We start from the raw sequence: 17,420 nt of genomic DNA, 5'->3' as shown, positions 1-17,420 counted from the left end.
AAAACGTTATTCAGACTTTTGTCTTTGCCCGAGTGAAAGTAGGTCGAAGCTATTTTATCCCCCCTTGAAACAATTGCGATATTGCTTCCTCCCTCTCGCGAAACTTGAGATTTTCCCCGTCGCAGCTGCAAAATTTCGTCCCGGGCACGTCGGCAAATGTACCTACTTAGGTGGCAAGCGAGGGAAAAATTTCCTGCGCTCTGACAGGATCCGCTAATAATGTCGGGCCGAAGAGTCGGACAGAAGAATTACGTGGACGCGTATCTGTCGCGTTTCATTCGATGCGTGCAATTAGTCGAATCGTCGGGTGGAAATCTGCGAAGCAGGGTGAAGGTTCTACCCCTCGCCAAGCTTGGAAAATTACATCGATCGTCCTTTCCCTTTTCAAAGGAGTATGGCTGCGCCCTTTGACCCTTGCTCGTTCTCCGCCAACGCGATATGCGATATCCGCGTCTCTCGCCTTGGCTTCCGTTTTCTCCCCGAAAATCCCCAATGGAAACGTTCCTCGGCACGATATTTAACGACACAATGTCTCGGCCCTTACCGCTTCCCCTCCTCCCTCTGTGCCCCCTTTTCGTTGGTTGCCGCCTAATGCGCCAGTCTCGTTTCGAGATCTCCAGCGTGCGGAAGAGACAGCTCCCCGGAACACGCAAACAAAACGCTGAATTCCTCGGCTAAAAAATCGAGTTTAAGCGCGCGCTCCCGTTCCTCTCGCGAGCCTTCGAACAATCACGGTGGACTTTGGAAACGGTGGAACGGGTTCGCTGCAACGCCCGACCTCCCCCCGTATACTATCGTATCGTTTCGTTTCCCCCTTAAAGTAATGGAATTGCGAAAATTCGTTTCCAGTGCTCTCGAAGCTTTCATTTTGCGCGCGTTATCCCGCGGCAACCGGATTTCGTAGCGTAATTCGAAAGTAGCCGTGTCTGAGGGCGCTCCGCTGGCTCCCGTAGAAGCTACTTCTTCCCCTCGAAGCTGCTCCCCGGATCGGGCAACGAGAAATTTTACGACGCTGCAGATACTTAATTCCGAGTAGTCCGCGTGGCTCGAAATGGTCGAAGGAAACAGGCGCAAGAGTATGCGGGGGCGAGCTTCGGCTCTCGAATAATGCGTTTAGCCTCGGAATCTCGAAAGCTCATTACAGGCCGCCGAAGATCGTCTAATCTTGGATAAACGGGCAGAAGAAGGTGCTCCTGGTACTTCGGGGTTAAACGTAGGCTCGGTTAGGCTCGTTTCCCTGGATTCCATCAACTTCTATACGTGTTAGAGACTAGTCGATGCTTTAAGATCGAACATGGATGTTCGGGAGTTTTGGGGAGATTAAAGTGTCTGGAATGCGGTACAGGTGTGCCCCATGTCCGCCCCGGTACACAGTAATTTTTGAATTCCATGAAAAATGGGTTAGCGTGGCCGCGAACGAGGAGAGAGAGGGATCGTTTGAAGGAAGAAAGCGGCCGGCGCAAAGCGGGACCGTGCCCGTTCCAACCCCCGAGCAAAAGCTTCTTTTTCGCTTTGTAGCCTGGTATCGCGCATTAGTCTAGCTGCGCGCAAAAGCACTGTTACCCGGCGCGCGTTATCCACTCGGTATATCGCATCTTTCTATGTCGCGTGCTGCACGCGAAACACCGCGAGACGCTTGACCGCCTAACATCTCCAGACCTGGATCTTCTCGCGATTCGCCAATTTCTCTCACCTTTCCCTTCGCCCTCGTTCCCTTCTCTAACTGCAATTCGTACGAAAAGTAGCTGCGTCCTTCCTCTTTTCATCGCGACGAACAACGGACAGGCTTTCTAAACACGGTTGCCGAAGGAAAAATTCGAGGGAAAACGCGCCTACTGAGAATTACGGTATTCGCATGGCTGATCGCACGATGCATCAGCTGTTACGTGGCAACAGGTGGTCCTTTTGTCGAAATGGGGAAAGAACGGTATAATTTTTTAATGACTTTTCAGTCGGCTCTGGAACGAAGCCTGTGAAATTTAGGATCTCTTTTGCCGCGTAGCGCCCTGCAATTATCATCCTTGACATTTCGATTCGCCGCCCCCTCTCGAACATTTAAAACTTCTTCCCAGGAATGGAACCGTTGCGAATGCCGCCAGGCGCCAAATGCCACTAGCCATATTCTTTCTCCTAGATACGACTCTCACCCACACAAAATCGTGCTTCTAAAGTCTAATGGAAAGAGCTTCGATGACGTTGCTTTTTATAAATATAAATGTCCCTTGGAGCACGATGGAAGGGCGAATTACTCACACCCCAATACACAGAATAACAGACACACATCGCGAAATTTGGGTAGACCACGAATCCTCTGACGTTGGTAACTCCAGCCCGTTCGTCGCCCATATACCTAATATACCTAATATACCTAATGTCAGCTGGTTTTATCCACGCAACGTGTGCCGACCGGTGTCCCCAGTCGTGCCACGGAAATTCACGTATTTGCGTTTTTGGTCACGCGAGAATGATAGCGTACGAGCGCGGTGCTCTTTCTTGGAACAACTCCGTCCCGGTCTATGCGGATCGAACGGTTTCATCGGAAGTCAAGTGGTCGTTCGTTAATCGACGGAGGAAAATTTCAAACGGCATTAAGAACGGCTACCATGCAAATGCCCGGATCGTTCTTTTCTTCTTGTCTTCGCTTCTCCTCTTGACGCAGGAAAATGAATTCCGCCGCCGGGCAGGAACAGTGGGCGAACGGAATTTATCGGTTGCTCGGAAGTAGAATAATTTAAATGAGCCGTCGACGATATCGGGAATGAAAATTAAATAGCCGGCTGATTGACGAGCTGGAAAAAGCTTCGACGTTTGAATCGTCCTGGCTTCCTCGGTGCACGGTGGCCCGGGAGACCAGCTAAAACTATTCAATCTCGAGCAACGTAACGAGGCCTGAATTCTGCTTATTTATCTTATTTATCAGGCACATGAAGCTTTTGCGCAAGGTAAAGGCCGTCGCGCATTTTGGCGAAGCGAATCGAAGAAATTAATAATAATTAATGAATTCTCGCTGCGCTTTGGTCATCAATTGTTTCTAAACTTTTTTCGTCGTATCTCCGCGCTTCGCCAAAATGTGGAGAAAAGGATAGCGATCACCTTATATCGAACCAGAACTAACCCACTACTGTCCCTCATTACCCCTGAATCTGCGCAACTCACTTGGTACATCGAACTTCTCCCATCAAACTTTCGCGAGCTTTTAATCATCGTTCCCAACGGTTTACTGGGAAAGAAGAATTCGTACGCGCGATTCACGCGGAGAACGGGCGGGAGAAGCTACGCGTAGCGCGAAATAAAGCTCCGTAGAACGGTAGACTAGGCAGAATCGTGTAATCGATAGATAACTCCGTACTCTGGCCCGGGCTCTACTTTTGTCGAGAGACGTTCAAGGAAGAATAATTGCTATTCGTCACGAAGCGGTGCGCGAGCCTCCCAGAGAAACGGAAGCTCGGATTAATCTTATGCAAAAGATTTCTCCAAATTTATCCCGCCAGCAAGATAATTGAAGCCTTTTGCTTTCTATCGAAAAATCGGCAAACAGAGCTCGCGAACGGAATATAGGTAACCCACCTATCGGTGGCCGATCAGAAACGATCGAGAGCAGCTCGGAAGTTTTTCATCGATGAAACGTTTGGAAAGCTGCCTCGATGAAAGATTCATCGGACCTAACCGATATATCAAGGGTCTCCAGCGGAATTTGAAATAAAATGTTGATCGATCAACTTTATCCGTTTATTTTACGGACCAGAGCCCTTTCATGGTGGAGGGGGCGCGAAACAGCGCCCAGAATTCAATCTCTGACGATATTAGTCACGTTCCTGTAGGTCGACTTCTTAGCGAAGCTTCCCTCCTGCTCTTCTATCGGTCGCCTCGAACGTCCTTGGACGATTACCTCGACTCAGCACCGCGTCCGAGGTAAATGTTTTTCCCCGCTCTGGAAGACGAAATGCTTTACGGCTGACGCAGGAGAAAAGAAAGATGCGGACCCGAGAAGCCTGTTATTCTTCCCGATCGATCTGCTTCGGATGCTATCGAGATTCGGGCTGGATGGACGGACCTCCTCTTGCTTGTCAGGCGGATCGAGCAGAGTGTATTGCGTGGCGTTAACGAAGATTGTGGATATTTCTGAACGTAACACAGAAATTCGTTATCGTTATCCTGGGTGTCGCAGTTACGCCTCTGCTTCGAAAGTATTGCTCCCCATCGCGTTGTTCCAAGGTTCTAATTCGGTAATTCAGTAATCTATATTTGATGGGAACGACAAGCATCGTGGACGACGCACGAGAGGCGGCAGTACGTAACGACGTTTATCGATGGCTGCGGCACGTACGCGGTTCGCCTCGGTTCGAATTACCATCGGAACTCGGTTATCGCGGAGATACGTCGGTGGAATTTTCTCAGAGAATCGCTGTCGCGCTCGGAAATTCGCGAGCGGAGTCAGTCGACGCGATGAACTCCAGCCGTAAAAGTTTTACAGCGAGTCCGGAGTCTCGAGAGTTTGTCGGTGTTCCTAGAGGCGAGACGGAGAAGGTACGAAAAGGAAGGTTCTCTGCGGATATCGAGGGAATCGCGGGAAAGAAAGGCGTGGATGGATCGCGAACAAGCGGAACGCCGCGACGTGACACAGGTCCGCATTCCCCGCGAAAAATAGTTTCCACCGGTGGGAAGCAATTAGAAAAGTCCTCGAATAAATCGGGGCTTTTAAAGCCCCGCGTCCCACGCGCGGCCGCAATTCCTCGTCGCGAACAAACAGCAAAAGGGAAAAAGAGAAAAGAGAGAGGAAGAGAGAATGGGTCCCGGGCAATCGGACAGGCCTGGCATTCGTATCGAAAGCCAACAATCAGAAAGAAGCGCGCCTCCCCGCGTTTAATCCTCTTTACCCTTGGCGCTGGCCGCCCCGCTGCTATCGGCGCGTACGTTATCGCTCTAATTGGTTGTCAGTTGAGCCGGAAAGGAATCTCAAAGCTCGAAGCCCACGGAATTCCGTGAAAATAATCCCCCCCGGAGCGACTATCTAGTATCTACTCGGCCCAATCCATTTTTATGAGCTCCGAAAGGAATAAACCACCGTCCGGTGCCCGAGGTGACGATTTACCGCCTAGCTTTCCACGATTTAGAGCGCGCCGATTTCTCTGTACACGAGCCCTAGGACACTGCCAGTTGAAACTTAGAAATCATTCGATTCTTGTGTTTTTGCATTGCAGATGGTAGTGGTGCAGCAGGCGTTGGCGTTGGCGTTGAGTTGGTAGTGCAGTGTGTAGCGGCTGTGGAGACCACCCGTAGAGTCAGCCTGGAGAAGGGAAGAGGAACGGAAGAAAAAGGGGCGAAGAAGACTAGGAAGAGGAAGAGAAAGGGGAAAGATTGGAGTGGCAGGCAGGAACGTAGAGGAAGGTGGAAGAGAGTAAAGAAAAGAGGGAGGCTGGTCTCGTAGGGGGGCATCGTCTAGAGATCTTCCGGTAATTCAGGATCGAAGCTCGGGGCTGCGAAGGTCGCTGATGTCCGCTACGAGCCCTGCCCCTACCCCTGCCACCTCACCACTGTCATCGTCACCGTCACCGCCACCGCCACCGTCACTGTCACTCTCACTCTCACCGTCGCCGTCACTCTCGCCGTCACCCGAACGTATAGCAGGAGGAGGAACAACAGCCTCGCCGCCGTCGACGCCCGGAAAGATCGCGCCGCTCCTCGTTAGCCTAGGCCTCGATCCAAGGAGAAGGGACAAGTGTCGACGGGGTAGCTTGCGCGAGCTTCGGCGACCACCACGCGTTTTCTCATCCGGAATCTCAGTACCACTGCTGCTGTACCGCCGATCAGCTCGACCACCCCTCTGAATGTCTTCGCACATCCAAAAGTCGTGCGTGGTGAGGACACAGGTTCATTTCACACCCTTTCTATATATCTCCTTCCCTCTCTTTCTCTCTGCACCACACTAGCACCGTTCGTGCTCGAGCAACCACTACTCCGCTCCGTCCTACGTTCCCTTTCAACCGCGTGCAGAGTCTCGTCTTTCCTTTGCCTGCAACGTTCGCGGAACGAATGATGATCCTCGCTCGAGCCACCAAGATTAATCGCGGGGCAACGTTAGCTCCGCGAGAACACGGCCGCTAGGCAGTGTTCTCCAAGCAGACGAGAATCGAGCACTGCCCGTCAACCCTACAACCGAATAACGTTTCCCCGGTCACTCGTATCGACATTCGAGAAATTAGACGCTCGGACCGTCGGCGTCGTTTCTTTGAATCCAAGGCTGCATTACACGCGAATTAATAGCGCAACGTAATTAGCCCATTCGTACAGCTTTTCGATGCGTGGCTGTCGTTCCGTGCACTGATAATGCAGATGCTTTCGCGGAAAACGATACGTTCGTGGAGCCGGATTTGAATTTCGGAATAGATGCTCGTTGCTTGTATTCTTGTTTACGCTCCTTTGAACGGCGAGTAACATTTACGAATCATTGCTATCGCGCCCGGGCTCCTCGAAAGAAATTGATGCGCTCAAGCGGGACACGCGATAGCAATGATTCATAAACACTTTGGGCATGAGCGAGGTAGAGCACACCCTGTAGAACCAAATACCCCGGAGTCCTCTTGTAGTTCTCTCGAATGAGATATCGCACGAAGGGAATCGTACGAGCTGATGTTGGCCAGCCTCCAACGAGTTTGGCGGCACGTGCGTTAAATCGATGCACCCAGTTGCACGCGATCGATGTCACGTGCAGCGCGTGGATCGAGAACGTTTCGATGCAGCTCGATCGCAGGTTCAACAATCTCCTCCGCTCGCGATAGAGCTGACAAAACAAGAAACGAGAAACGAGAAACGAGAAACGAGAAAACGATGACGAGAATTTGCGTAAACATTCGGACCGGTTAAGATCGATGACGATATCGCAAAATCGAGCCAGCCAAGTGGACGGAATTTCGCGAAAGGCTGCTGACACGCGCCACGGAATCGCATTATTGAATCGTTGGAATTTAAAAGTTAATATCGGAAATCCTTCACGCCCGACGTATCGAACTTCGGTGTTGCCTGTAGTCGGGGGCCTCCCGATACAGACTCGCGCTTTCCTCGTCCTTGTTCCTCCTCGGCGAGAAAGGAAAATTGGGAAACCGTAACGAGAGAAGGAAAACTACTCTCCGGAAATCGTTTCCCTCCTCGATCGAGTCACGAACCCGTTAAATCTCCGAGGCGCGATACAGTGGCTCGGAACGGCTTTCAATTTCGGCGGGGAAGAGAAAATGAAAGAGAGAGAGAGAGAGAGAGAGAGGCTGACTCGATTCATTTTCTAATTCGACCGGAGAAGTGGGGGTGGCGAGGAATTTTATCGCGCTGGAGGCGTAACATTAGAAGGGGGATAGCCGGATGGCGACTCGAAGAGATAAAGAAACAAGGTAGAGTGTGTGGTGTTGGTACAGACTCCCGTACGGAGGGGTAGTTTGCGAACCGACTAGGGAAGTTGCAAATGGGGAAAGTTACGCGAAAGTAAGATCGGCGAGAGTTTCGTGTAAGTAACCGATGGTCGAAAATTAACTCCTTCGCGATCGGCAACTTCTCTCCCCCGAGCACCTTGAATTTTTCCAGCCGCGAAAATTCTGCCGGTTGTTGTGCCCGCCGTGCCGAAACCCCTTTAAATACCATACCTGTTCTTCTTTTCTTTCCCGTGCTTCGAGGGTGTAATTGATTCCCCAAAGAAGCAACAGCATCTCGAGCCAAGGTCGCTTAAATACTGACGGTGTTTTACCGTTGCAGATTTAAGTACTCGTTTTAATGGCCGAGCGGTTGACGCTTAGTTTTCGTCAGGTAATTCTCACCATTACTCGCTTCTTTCAATTATGTTTCTCGGCTCTCTTTTTCTTTTGCTGCTTTAAGGGGGAATGGAAAGCGTAAAAAGCGAGCTCGCGCACGGTACACCAGATACCGAGGGAAATGCTGACTTAACGATCAGGCGTTTCATAAACGGCCGCACCTTTTCACGCTTTTCCTCCTTCTCGGGCTTCGCCATTCGCCGTTCGCCGTCGTTGCTTATTTTCATAAACATGCAAAGCGCGTAAAGACACGATTATCGGCTTAACAAACGATTCTCTCATTTCACTAAACGCGCCCGCCCGTTCGATGGCAACGGATCCGACCATCCCTTCTTCTTTTCCCTTCCGTGAAATTCCTTTTATGAATATCCTACGTTCCGGTTTAGATAGAGATATCCATACTCGCCCCTCCATAATGTCGAGTTATTTCCACGTCGCGCTCGACATTTATTGCGCGCTCAAATCATCCGTTTGACCTATATAGCACGAAAATCTCGGCGCGCGTGCTGTTTCCCAGATTTCATAACGGACAGATTGAATTTGGTAGATGAAAGCGCAGTTATTCATCGCTAGTTTTTCTCGTTCAGCTCGTTTCAATTCCGGCCGACCTTCGATACCACGTACTTAGAGAGATGGTCTACCAAGCGAAGGCAACGAAAAATCAATTTCAAATAATTTCCCTCGACCCTAATTAAACCGAGCGGGACGATGCTATCGAGGGTTTGGTGGAACAAAGATTTTTCACTTCGCAGAGCGTAGATGAATGAAACGGGACTCTGCATCGGTCCGAGGATTCTCGTCGCATTGTCCGGGGTGGTTGTGTATCGCGCAGGCAAATAGCTGCATGGAGGAGGAGAGTTGGCAGGAAATTTGTGGGCACGGTGCTTAGTCCGAGTACGTCCCTGAGAATACCACCGATGGCATTCTGCGACCCGGTGGACGAACACGCGTTCACCTTAGCGATCCTCCACGAGAGCAAGAACGCCCTCTCTGCGTCCTCTTCCTATTCTATTATACTTTAAACTCCCGTGTCGCGAAACTTGCCTCGTTTTGAGACAGCGCTTGTCGCGGGGAATAGGATCACTTGCAATTAAGCGGTTATCTTTATTTCAGAATGTTCGTTATTAATATAGAAATATATGAAAATGGCGTAGCTCCAACCCCCGGTGGCGAGGTCTCTCCTATTCCCTTATCATCGTTAAGGGTAGGAGACTCGACTCGCGGTACGCTGGCCGCAAATCATCGATCGTCGATTACGGGATGAATCGAAAGGAAGGAGGATTCCGTCGGATGGCTACTCGTGCAGGGACACGAACACTCATTCCGTTTGCCCAATATTTGCGGTTTAATAGGGACTGGTCGTCTACAGCTTGTTTTCGCACGTGTCCCGCCGTGATTTCTGCTACCTCCCGCGGTATTAATCTTCATCCCTCGTGTTTAATAATTACGCGGTGAATCATTGGCCGACCGTTTGCCCCGACGTTCGCAAGCTGGCCTGGCTAAGGTTTCTTCGGACCTTACCAGCAAAGTAACTTCGACGGATTAACCAATGTAAGGTAACGCGGGAGAGAACAAATTCGGGACAGGAGTTGGAACGGATTTCCGAAGCCGCGATTCCGTCGAATCCGTGTAAAACGGCAAGCTCAGGCGAGGCTAATTAATTGTACAACTCCCGGGAAACTTCGCTATTAAGTATTGTATTTTGCCGGTCAGCCGGAACCAGCGTTTGCTACAGGAAATGTTTTCTCCGCCAGCACCTCGATATTACGCTTCAGCTTTATCGGACCACTTTTCCAAAGTTTCCTCCGCGAAGATCTCCCTGAGCTGTTCCCGAAAACGATTCTCCAGCTTTCTCGTCTTCCTTTTCGATTCCCTTCTGGCAAACTCCCATCGGTTTCGCTTCCTCCGAGGACAAAAATACTACTTTCAATGTTTATATATTTTTCTTTTTTCATTTTATTTATTCGTTTGTCTATATCGGTTGCTAACTGGAACGTCACCAGCTAGAAATCCGTGGAGCTATTCGAGTGCGAGCGGTTTAGTCTGGAATGTCGACGGTTCGAGGGGTTAATTTAAATGGTTTTACCCCGGGTCATCTCGAGAAGTCTTTGAGCGCGACGTTTTTATTTGTATTTAATCGACTGCTCACCGATTCACCGGCTTGCAGGGGCTTGAAGCGACATTGAGTGACAGCAAAAAGAAGTACGGCGACAAGGTGAATGCACTTCTGTCCGCCTGGGAGCATGTCACCAATTTCATTCCTGGGGCAACGCCAGAGGCCACCCAGTCTCTCATAGAATGGGCTCACAAGTGAGTATTCGCGTCGATCGTTCCTCTCGTATCATCGAACCATCGCAATTATCCCCCGCCATTCCTACCCTCCCATCCTCGTTTCCTCTTGTTATTCCTCCGCTCTGAAATAACAACGCCTCGCGGACAATTCGTTTCGGGGTTTTCTTCTTCGCGGGAGGTACAGAGGATCGCGTTGATGAACAGTGTGTACTCGTATTTACCGCCCCGCGGGACCCCTTGCGAAACGATCGTGTTCCGCGACGCTGAAGGGGATCATATCCGCAGGAAAAACGATCAAGGCGTTGCTTCTTTCCATCTGCTTCTTTGAGCTTCTCGAAGATAAAAGCTTAGTCCTTCACGGGGCTATCGCTGATCCTGCTAGGATATCCTGCGAAACGAAGGGCAATCTGACGAATTTGTTGCAGACACACGTTGAAACTGGTACTGCGCGGGGAGTGGCCAAAGTTGTCACCCGCGCCAAAGACGCACCTCAGCGTTACCTTGCAGAGGTGCGCGTCTCACCTGGTGCAACATCCCGCTGCACCCAGGTGCACTGCCCTGATAGCTCTGGTGCACAATCCATGGACTCATCCCGCTCTCGACAGTATACTTAACGGCCAACCGGATTCCGAACATGAGGAGGGTACGCTAATCATCGTAGCCACAGCCTTCTGCTTTCATTTCTCTTTCTTCTGAATTTCTAACCAGGGTCATTTTGATTTTCACAGAATTCTGCTGTTCGGAGAAAGGTGAACTGCTGACAATGAGGCTGAAAATACTTTGCGAGGACCGCTGCGAGGACATAGCGGTAAACCTCGCGGCCGCTTGCGTACGCTCCCTCCGGCGGAGTGATCGGTTGCGCTCGCTCTCGGATTCTCATCACATTCATTACATGATCGACGTCTACATTGTTCTCCTCTATAAATTGAAACGCACGCAAGATATATTCGCTCAAGTGAGTACCGTTCGACGCGGCGGGAGAGACGGCTGACCTCTCGCTGTGCGATTTTTCTCGCGATACTGTACTCTGATTCTTTTCGACGGATATAGGCTACGTGTAATGTCAGTCGGATAAATTTTTTTCGTAGGGCTAAGAGAAACGTTTTCTTTTCAGTTAAAATTAATGGACCTCAGCGACGGATTGGAGTTGGTCCAAAGACTCAGCGGTGAAAGACCCACGAAATATGGAACCGCGCGCGTTTGGAGGAATTCGATAAAGGCCGCCGAATTGGTTGCACAGTATCTCGTTACCGCCGGCATGGTTCGCCCTGTGCCAGAGACGGGCGCGAATATTCTCGAGCAGATCCTCAGTTCTTGGGCATTGTTACACTCTAAATTAAAGGACGTCGCGCCTACGTTGCCGGGAATGATTAGAAAGCTGATCGAACCTGCTGAGAGCGCCCAGCACATTTATATCTTCTGCGCGGTGCTCGTGAAACACGTGAGTAAACTCTCCAACCCTTCAACTCTCGCTCTTTTAAATTGGCCAAACGCAGAAACAAGTGCTTCAAGCTGTTTGCTCAACTCCCGTTTCGCTTCGTAATTGCAGTTCGGGGACAGCATAAAGCCGCTGGTGATCGAGCTGTACATCAGGGCGTTGACGACGGACATGAACGAGCTGGAAAGTCAGAAAGCAAAGTCCGACAAGGAGAAGGCTCGCGAGACCTCGAAGCGTTTGAGCGCGCAGTTCCTGAGACTGGCCGACGTGGTTGGCAGCAACATCGGCATCGCTCGAGAATGCGTCTTGACAGCGTTCTCTCTGCATCCGACGAGGGCCTGCTACGACAGGATCAAGGAGATCGCCGTGGCGTGTGGGAAGATGAAAGAGGATGGGTCAATAGCGGCTGAGAACATCGTCGTGAGCGATAAGCTGAAGCACGTCTTTGAGAGCAGTCATTCGAACGCGGGGTCGGTAAAGAACGACAGCAACACCGGGAAGCAGTGCGAAGGGACGAACGACGGGAACGAGGAATCTTCCTCGACTCTGTGTGCTTCCTCGTTGGCTGGCTCGGCGCCTGCTGTGCCGACGCCAACGGCCGCGAAGAAGGGCATCGACTTTCAGAACGGGCTGGTGAGCAAGACCTTCCAGCGCACGGATCAGCTGTTGAAAAGTCTTCTGACTACGCCGAAGAAGGGAGAGTCCGCGAATTCGACGTGCGACAAGTGCCCTCTGCACCCAAAAAGGGATCCACTGATCATCGGACCTCTCGGAGAACTGTGCTTCAACTGCGGCGAGTTCACCGGTAACGATCTTTCCAGAAGCAAAACCCCGGAGACCAAGGAGGCGCCGAAGACGGCGACGGCGACGACGGCGACAACGACGAGAAACGTGGAGAGGACGCTCGACGCGTTGATTTTGATCCAAGGCGATGCTGTCACGGGTTCGGCGAATTACGATGAGAAATCGGTGCCGAATCAGGTGCTCGACGGGGAGAAGCTCGGCCTGTCGCCGCAGCTCTGCGACGACTTGGCTGTTGTTTTGAGCAGTCCTCGTTACCACATGCTCAGCTGGGTCCTGGATTGGAAGGAGTTGAACAGCTTGTGCGAAAGATACTTGGAGAACGCCGAGGAGATGAGGAACACCAACAAAGAACTCAAGTATCTGAACATCGATTACTCGCAATTCAAGGATTGGCCCTCGGAGGACGAAACGAAGGATATCTTTTTCGGGATCGAGAAGGGCTACGAGCAGTGGGTCGATTTGCCTTCGGATAACTCGGAGCAATTCGGTAGTTTTCAACCTGCCGGAGGCTACAAGAGGTCCTCGACCAGAAGGAGCCTCGACGACACCACCACCACCGACTCGGACAGCGGGAGCGTGCTGCGCATAAGAAGAACGGGAAGGCAGAGGAAGATCCACAGGCTAGAGTCCTCCGAGAGCGACTATGACAGCACGGAGCGTAAGCCAAAACATTTCAGAAACAGAGTCAGCTCGGTTTCCGACAGCGACAGCAACACGCAAGACAGCCAAACCGACAGCCTCGGCAGCGACGGCTGTCGGCTGGAAACGAAGAAGAAGCCGAGCAACTCTTCCAGCAAGGAGACGATCAAGAAACGCTCCAAGTCGTCCAAGCTGACCGTCGATTCGGTCTCGCATTTCCATATGCTAGTGAACGAGAACGTTCGACACGCGAACACGAACGAGGACGCGAGTGGCTCCGATGTGAGCAGCAACGATATCATCACCCTGTTCTCCGCCGACATGGACGAGAACAAACGGGAGACGATAAAAGGCTCGGCGTACACGGCAGCCGCGCCGCTGATAATCACCGAGAGAAGAAGCGACCCGGCGGTACTTAAATCCTTAAGAATGTTCAGGCCGCAGAACTCGAAGAAGCCGACGAGGATCGCTCAGATACTACAGAAAAACTTGTTGAATAAGAGTAAGGACAATAATAATTTAGAAAATAACGCGAGCAGCGTGTCGAAATTCGCCCCCATGCTCAGCACGCTCAACCTGAACCCGAAGATCGTGCTGACAAGAGCGGACGAGGTGGACGGTAGGCTGATTCGATCCAAGAAGCAGCAACGATTGAGCAGTGGCGACATCACCAGCGAGCTCATGAACATCCAGAAGAACATGCCGTTCTCTCCTAATAAGAACGCGATATCCCCGTATCAGAAGCAAAAGGGGAACGGGCCACCGAACACGGCCAAATCGGATTTAACCTCCGCCGATGGGCGGGACTTGAATTCGAAATCGAGTCTGGGTAAGCGGAAGTTCGATATCCTCGCGAAGGCTGTCAGAGACTCGGACATCCTGGCGAAGAACGTGCCAGGTTTAAACTCGCTGGACATGATGGTGCCGCCGAGGATGCAGCCCACCGTCAACGTCGTCCAGCTCTCCAGAAACATTCCACAGAGTCCGAACTCGGGTTCGGTGAACAGCGGCAACACTCCTCCGAGGCCGAACAGGACTCCAAGCGTCGCTGGGAATATCCAGCTACCTGGCACGCCCTCCTCAGGGGGGCACGACAGCGGTGTTGGTATGAGTCCAGCCGGTCAGACACCTCCTCCCAGGTCGTCGACTCTTCCCGACGTAGGCGAGGAGGCGAACCAACCACCCGACAGCTCGCCGACGTCCTCGACCAACACCAACGTCTCCAGTCAACTCGAACCGGACTCGAGCCCGAGACCGATGCCTATCCGTCGAAATCAACCGAATCAGTCACCGAAAAAGTCTCCCTCTCCCTCGTCCGCTGTCACCACCACAACCACCACCACGACCACGATCAGCTCGGTCGTCGCCTCGACAACCATCTCATCCTCCGAGCAACTGCAGATCGTTTGCAAACCGGATGGCACTTACCAGCTGGCCTCTGTGAATCCGAACGCCGTGTCTAATCAGAGGAACGTTCTCAATCTGCAGAATATGGACGACGGGAACGTCGGTGGTTTCTCGCGGCAGAACCAACGCTCCGAGAACACTACGAACGCGAGCAGAAGCACGTACGAGAGGCTGACGTCCACAAAATCAACGTCGCAGTCCGGACAAAACGCTGGCTTGCCGAAGTTTCAGCAGGCGTTCGGTAAAACTATATACACCCTTTCGACGGACGGGTCGAGCGGCGTCGCGGGATCCACGTCGGAGACCCTGATTCAGTCGACGTCCCCTCAGAAGGCGAATCTCTCGAAGGCGGTGCAGACGTCCGTGCCTAACGCGCAACAAACCAATCCGTCGGCGGGAATCAACGTACAGTCGATCACAAACATTCCAAACACGTTACAGCTATCCACGGGCAGGCAAATACTGAATATCGTTCAGAGCTCTGGAAACAACGCGAACGTGGCGTCCAACCCGAACGCCAATCAGACGCTGACGCAGCTGGTGCAGAGCGTGCAGAACGCTCCCCCGGGTGTGATATACACGCACAAAATCCCCGTAACGATATCCACCACGAACCCGAGTCAGTTGAACATTATACCCACCATATCGCACGCGAACTCGATACCAACTGGGAGGACGCCTGTAGTCAAGCTGAACATTATTCGATCCACCACACCGTTGCGACAGCAGAACATCACGGGGGCTATTCAGGCCGTCTTGACCACCCCTAGGTTGCAGCAGCAGCAGCAGCAGCAGCAGCAGCAGCAACAGCAACAGCCGCAACAGCAACAACCGCCGGCGGTCAGAACGGACAGCTTGATCGGCTCCCCGATCGAAGTACCGAACCAAGTCAGCTCGACCACTCTAGAACAGCTGAGGGAGTTCGAAAGCGTGTTGGAGCAGGTGAAAGAGAGGAGCACGATCCAACCGCAATCGCATCAGATGATTTCTACCGCAGCCACAACTACCGTGCAAACGCAAACGACCACCCAACAGACGCAGGCTACCAAACAGCAGCAACAACAACAGCAACAACAGCAACAACAGCAGCAACAACAGCAACAGGTTTCCGTCAGCGCCCTCGCCCAGCAGCTCCTGATGCCGACGCAGCAAGCCGCCAACAACGACTTTACGAGCAACGGCAATACCATCAACTTCCAACCGGACGTGTTCTCTCAGAAAGTCTCACTGGCTTACGTGAATCAGAACACAGGGGCCGGGGCTGCTAAGACCCCGAATTCAACACCAGTGGTCGTGGTGACCAGCTACTGTCAACCCGCAGCTTCGCCAGCTTTAAGCGTCACTTCCCAGAGTTCTTCCAGCCCGTGCGTCACCCCAGCACCTGCGCCTATACCTTCCGCTGGGAAAACGCCTCCCACGCCACCCTCCGCGAAAACGGTGAAGAAATCGGCGCCGAAGCCTGTGAAAACCAGCGCGACGAACACGTCGAAAGCATCGCCGATCCCGAAGCCGCAGCAGAAGCCTCAAGAGGACGAGCAAACCGCTCAGAGGATCTACGCTATTTTGGACGAGTATGCGGAGCAGCTGCGAAACTCTCCGGACCTGAACAACAAGCCCGCTCCGAGGAGAAGATCCAATCCACCGACCAATCCTAGTCAGTCATCGAAAAGGAAGAAGTCTAGCGCGAACAAAACGAAACCGATCGGCCAGCAGAACTCGGAACTAAGTCCTAGCACCGACGACCTCGGCAGGACTATGGGCAGCGAGGATTCTTCCAGCGGTGTCGTGCACGTGCAAGACAGTCCAGCCGGATTCTCTGCTCCAGAGGAACCCACCAATAACGTTGGCAACGTCACCGACGCGAACGCAGAAGTCCGAAATCTCACCAACGACTCCAACGACGGGGTGGAGCTGAACGTGAAGAGGCGAAATCTGATATTTGCCGAGCCTGGATCCGGTCAGCCGAGAGCGGTGATCGTTCAGGAGGCTGTCCAGACGAGTTCCGTGAGCGTCAGCGAAGCTCTGGCATCGGTTACAGGGAAGATGGGTAGCACCGCTGTCCTTGTTCCAGGCACCAATTACATCTTGCCGATGAATCTGGTGAAAGGTGGGCAACAGTTCACGATAGTCTCCAGCGGATCGAAACTTCTGGCGACCGTACCTGCGACGGTTCGAACAACCGGAAACACCGGCGTCTCGAACACTCTGGTACTTCAGTCCTTTCTCAATCAAGCGGGGAAAATAATCTCGCAGCCGACGCAGGTGAAGCAAGTGAAGATACCAACGCTGCAGACTCTGTCCGGCAGTCAAGCTCTGACCACCGCGCAGAACGTTCAGACCGCCTCGATGGTGATCCCCCAAACAGGAAACACTGGCCAGTTCGCGGGAGACGCAGCGACAGAGAAGAGCAACATCATCGGTGACCTGACCATGACGAAATCAGACGCGGTCACGGGTGGAGTCGCCGTTGAGCCCGCGACGAACGCGATCGTCGTGAACAAGAGCAATTCTGCGATCGGTCTGATTCAACGGAATTTGAACGAGGTTTCTGAGAATCAACAGATATGTGGAGTTATAACAAGTAATCCGAATTTGACGCTTCAAGGCACGAGACTGTTCAATTCCTCTATACACAAACTGTCGACACCCGCGGGACTGAAGTCAGACAACGTGGTGTGTCTGACGCCGACAGCAACGATCGCTCACACGCCTGAGAAAAAGTCACCGCAGGAGAGTCAGGTTCACAACGAGAAGCCAATCTCCATTCAACCTGGTGCCACGATCGCTCTCGCGTTCGCCACACAGCCGGACGTCTCGATGCTGAACGACGCCCCACAGCAGCAACAGCAGAAAGACACGAAGGAGGTATCCACGGAAATAATTGCCGGTTCCAAGATCATCTCACCAAAGACGGTGAAGAGAAAAATCGACGACGCTATGGGTATGTCGACCGGCCACCGTTTCAAAGTTCTGAATTCTTTCTGACAATTAGAGAATGGTAAATGATAACCATGACTTTCCCATTCTTTCCTCTTGCTTCACAG

General features: G+C 52.2%; 1 protein-coding gene across 5 annotated transcripts in view; it reads left to right on the top strand.

Moving 5' to 3' along the window:
* Window positions 1–17,420, top strand: part of LOC143372901 (uncharacterized) — a 37,402-nt gene that overhangs the window by 17,348 nt on the left and 2,634 nt on the right. Inside the window, exons 2-7 of one of the 5 annotated variants that reach the window (XM_076819527.1) lie at window positions 9,964–10,106; window positions 10,514–10,731; window positions 10,817–11,043; window positions 11,203–11,529; window positions 11,638–15,418; window positions 15,452–17,317. In XM_076819527.1, coding sequence (XP_076675642.1) covers window positions 9,964–10,106; window positions 10,514–10,731; window positions 10,817–11,043; window positions 11,203–11,529; window positions 11,638–15,418; window positions 15,452–17,317 — 6,562 coding nt within the window. Of the gene's footprint in view, window positions 1–5,201; window positions 5,871–7,743; window positions 7,792–9,963; window positions 10,107–10,513; window positions 10,732–10,816; window positions 11,044–11,202; window positions 11,530–11,637; window positions 17,318–17,420 lie in introns of those variants that run through there. The other 4 variants (XM_076819530.1, XM_076819528.1, XM_076819529.1 and 1 more) reach the window with 4 other exon arrangements.

This window comes from Andrena cerasifolii, chromosome 9, assembly GCF_050908995.1.
Source record: "Andrena cerasifolii isolate SP2316 chromosome 9, iyAndCera1_principal, whole genome shotgun sequence".
Taxonomy (NCBI): Eukaryota; Metazoa; Arthropoda; class Insecta; order Hymenoptera; family Andrenidae; genus Andrena; species Andrena cerasifolii.
This window is presented reverse-complemented; position numbering and strand designations above follow the sequence as displayed.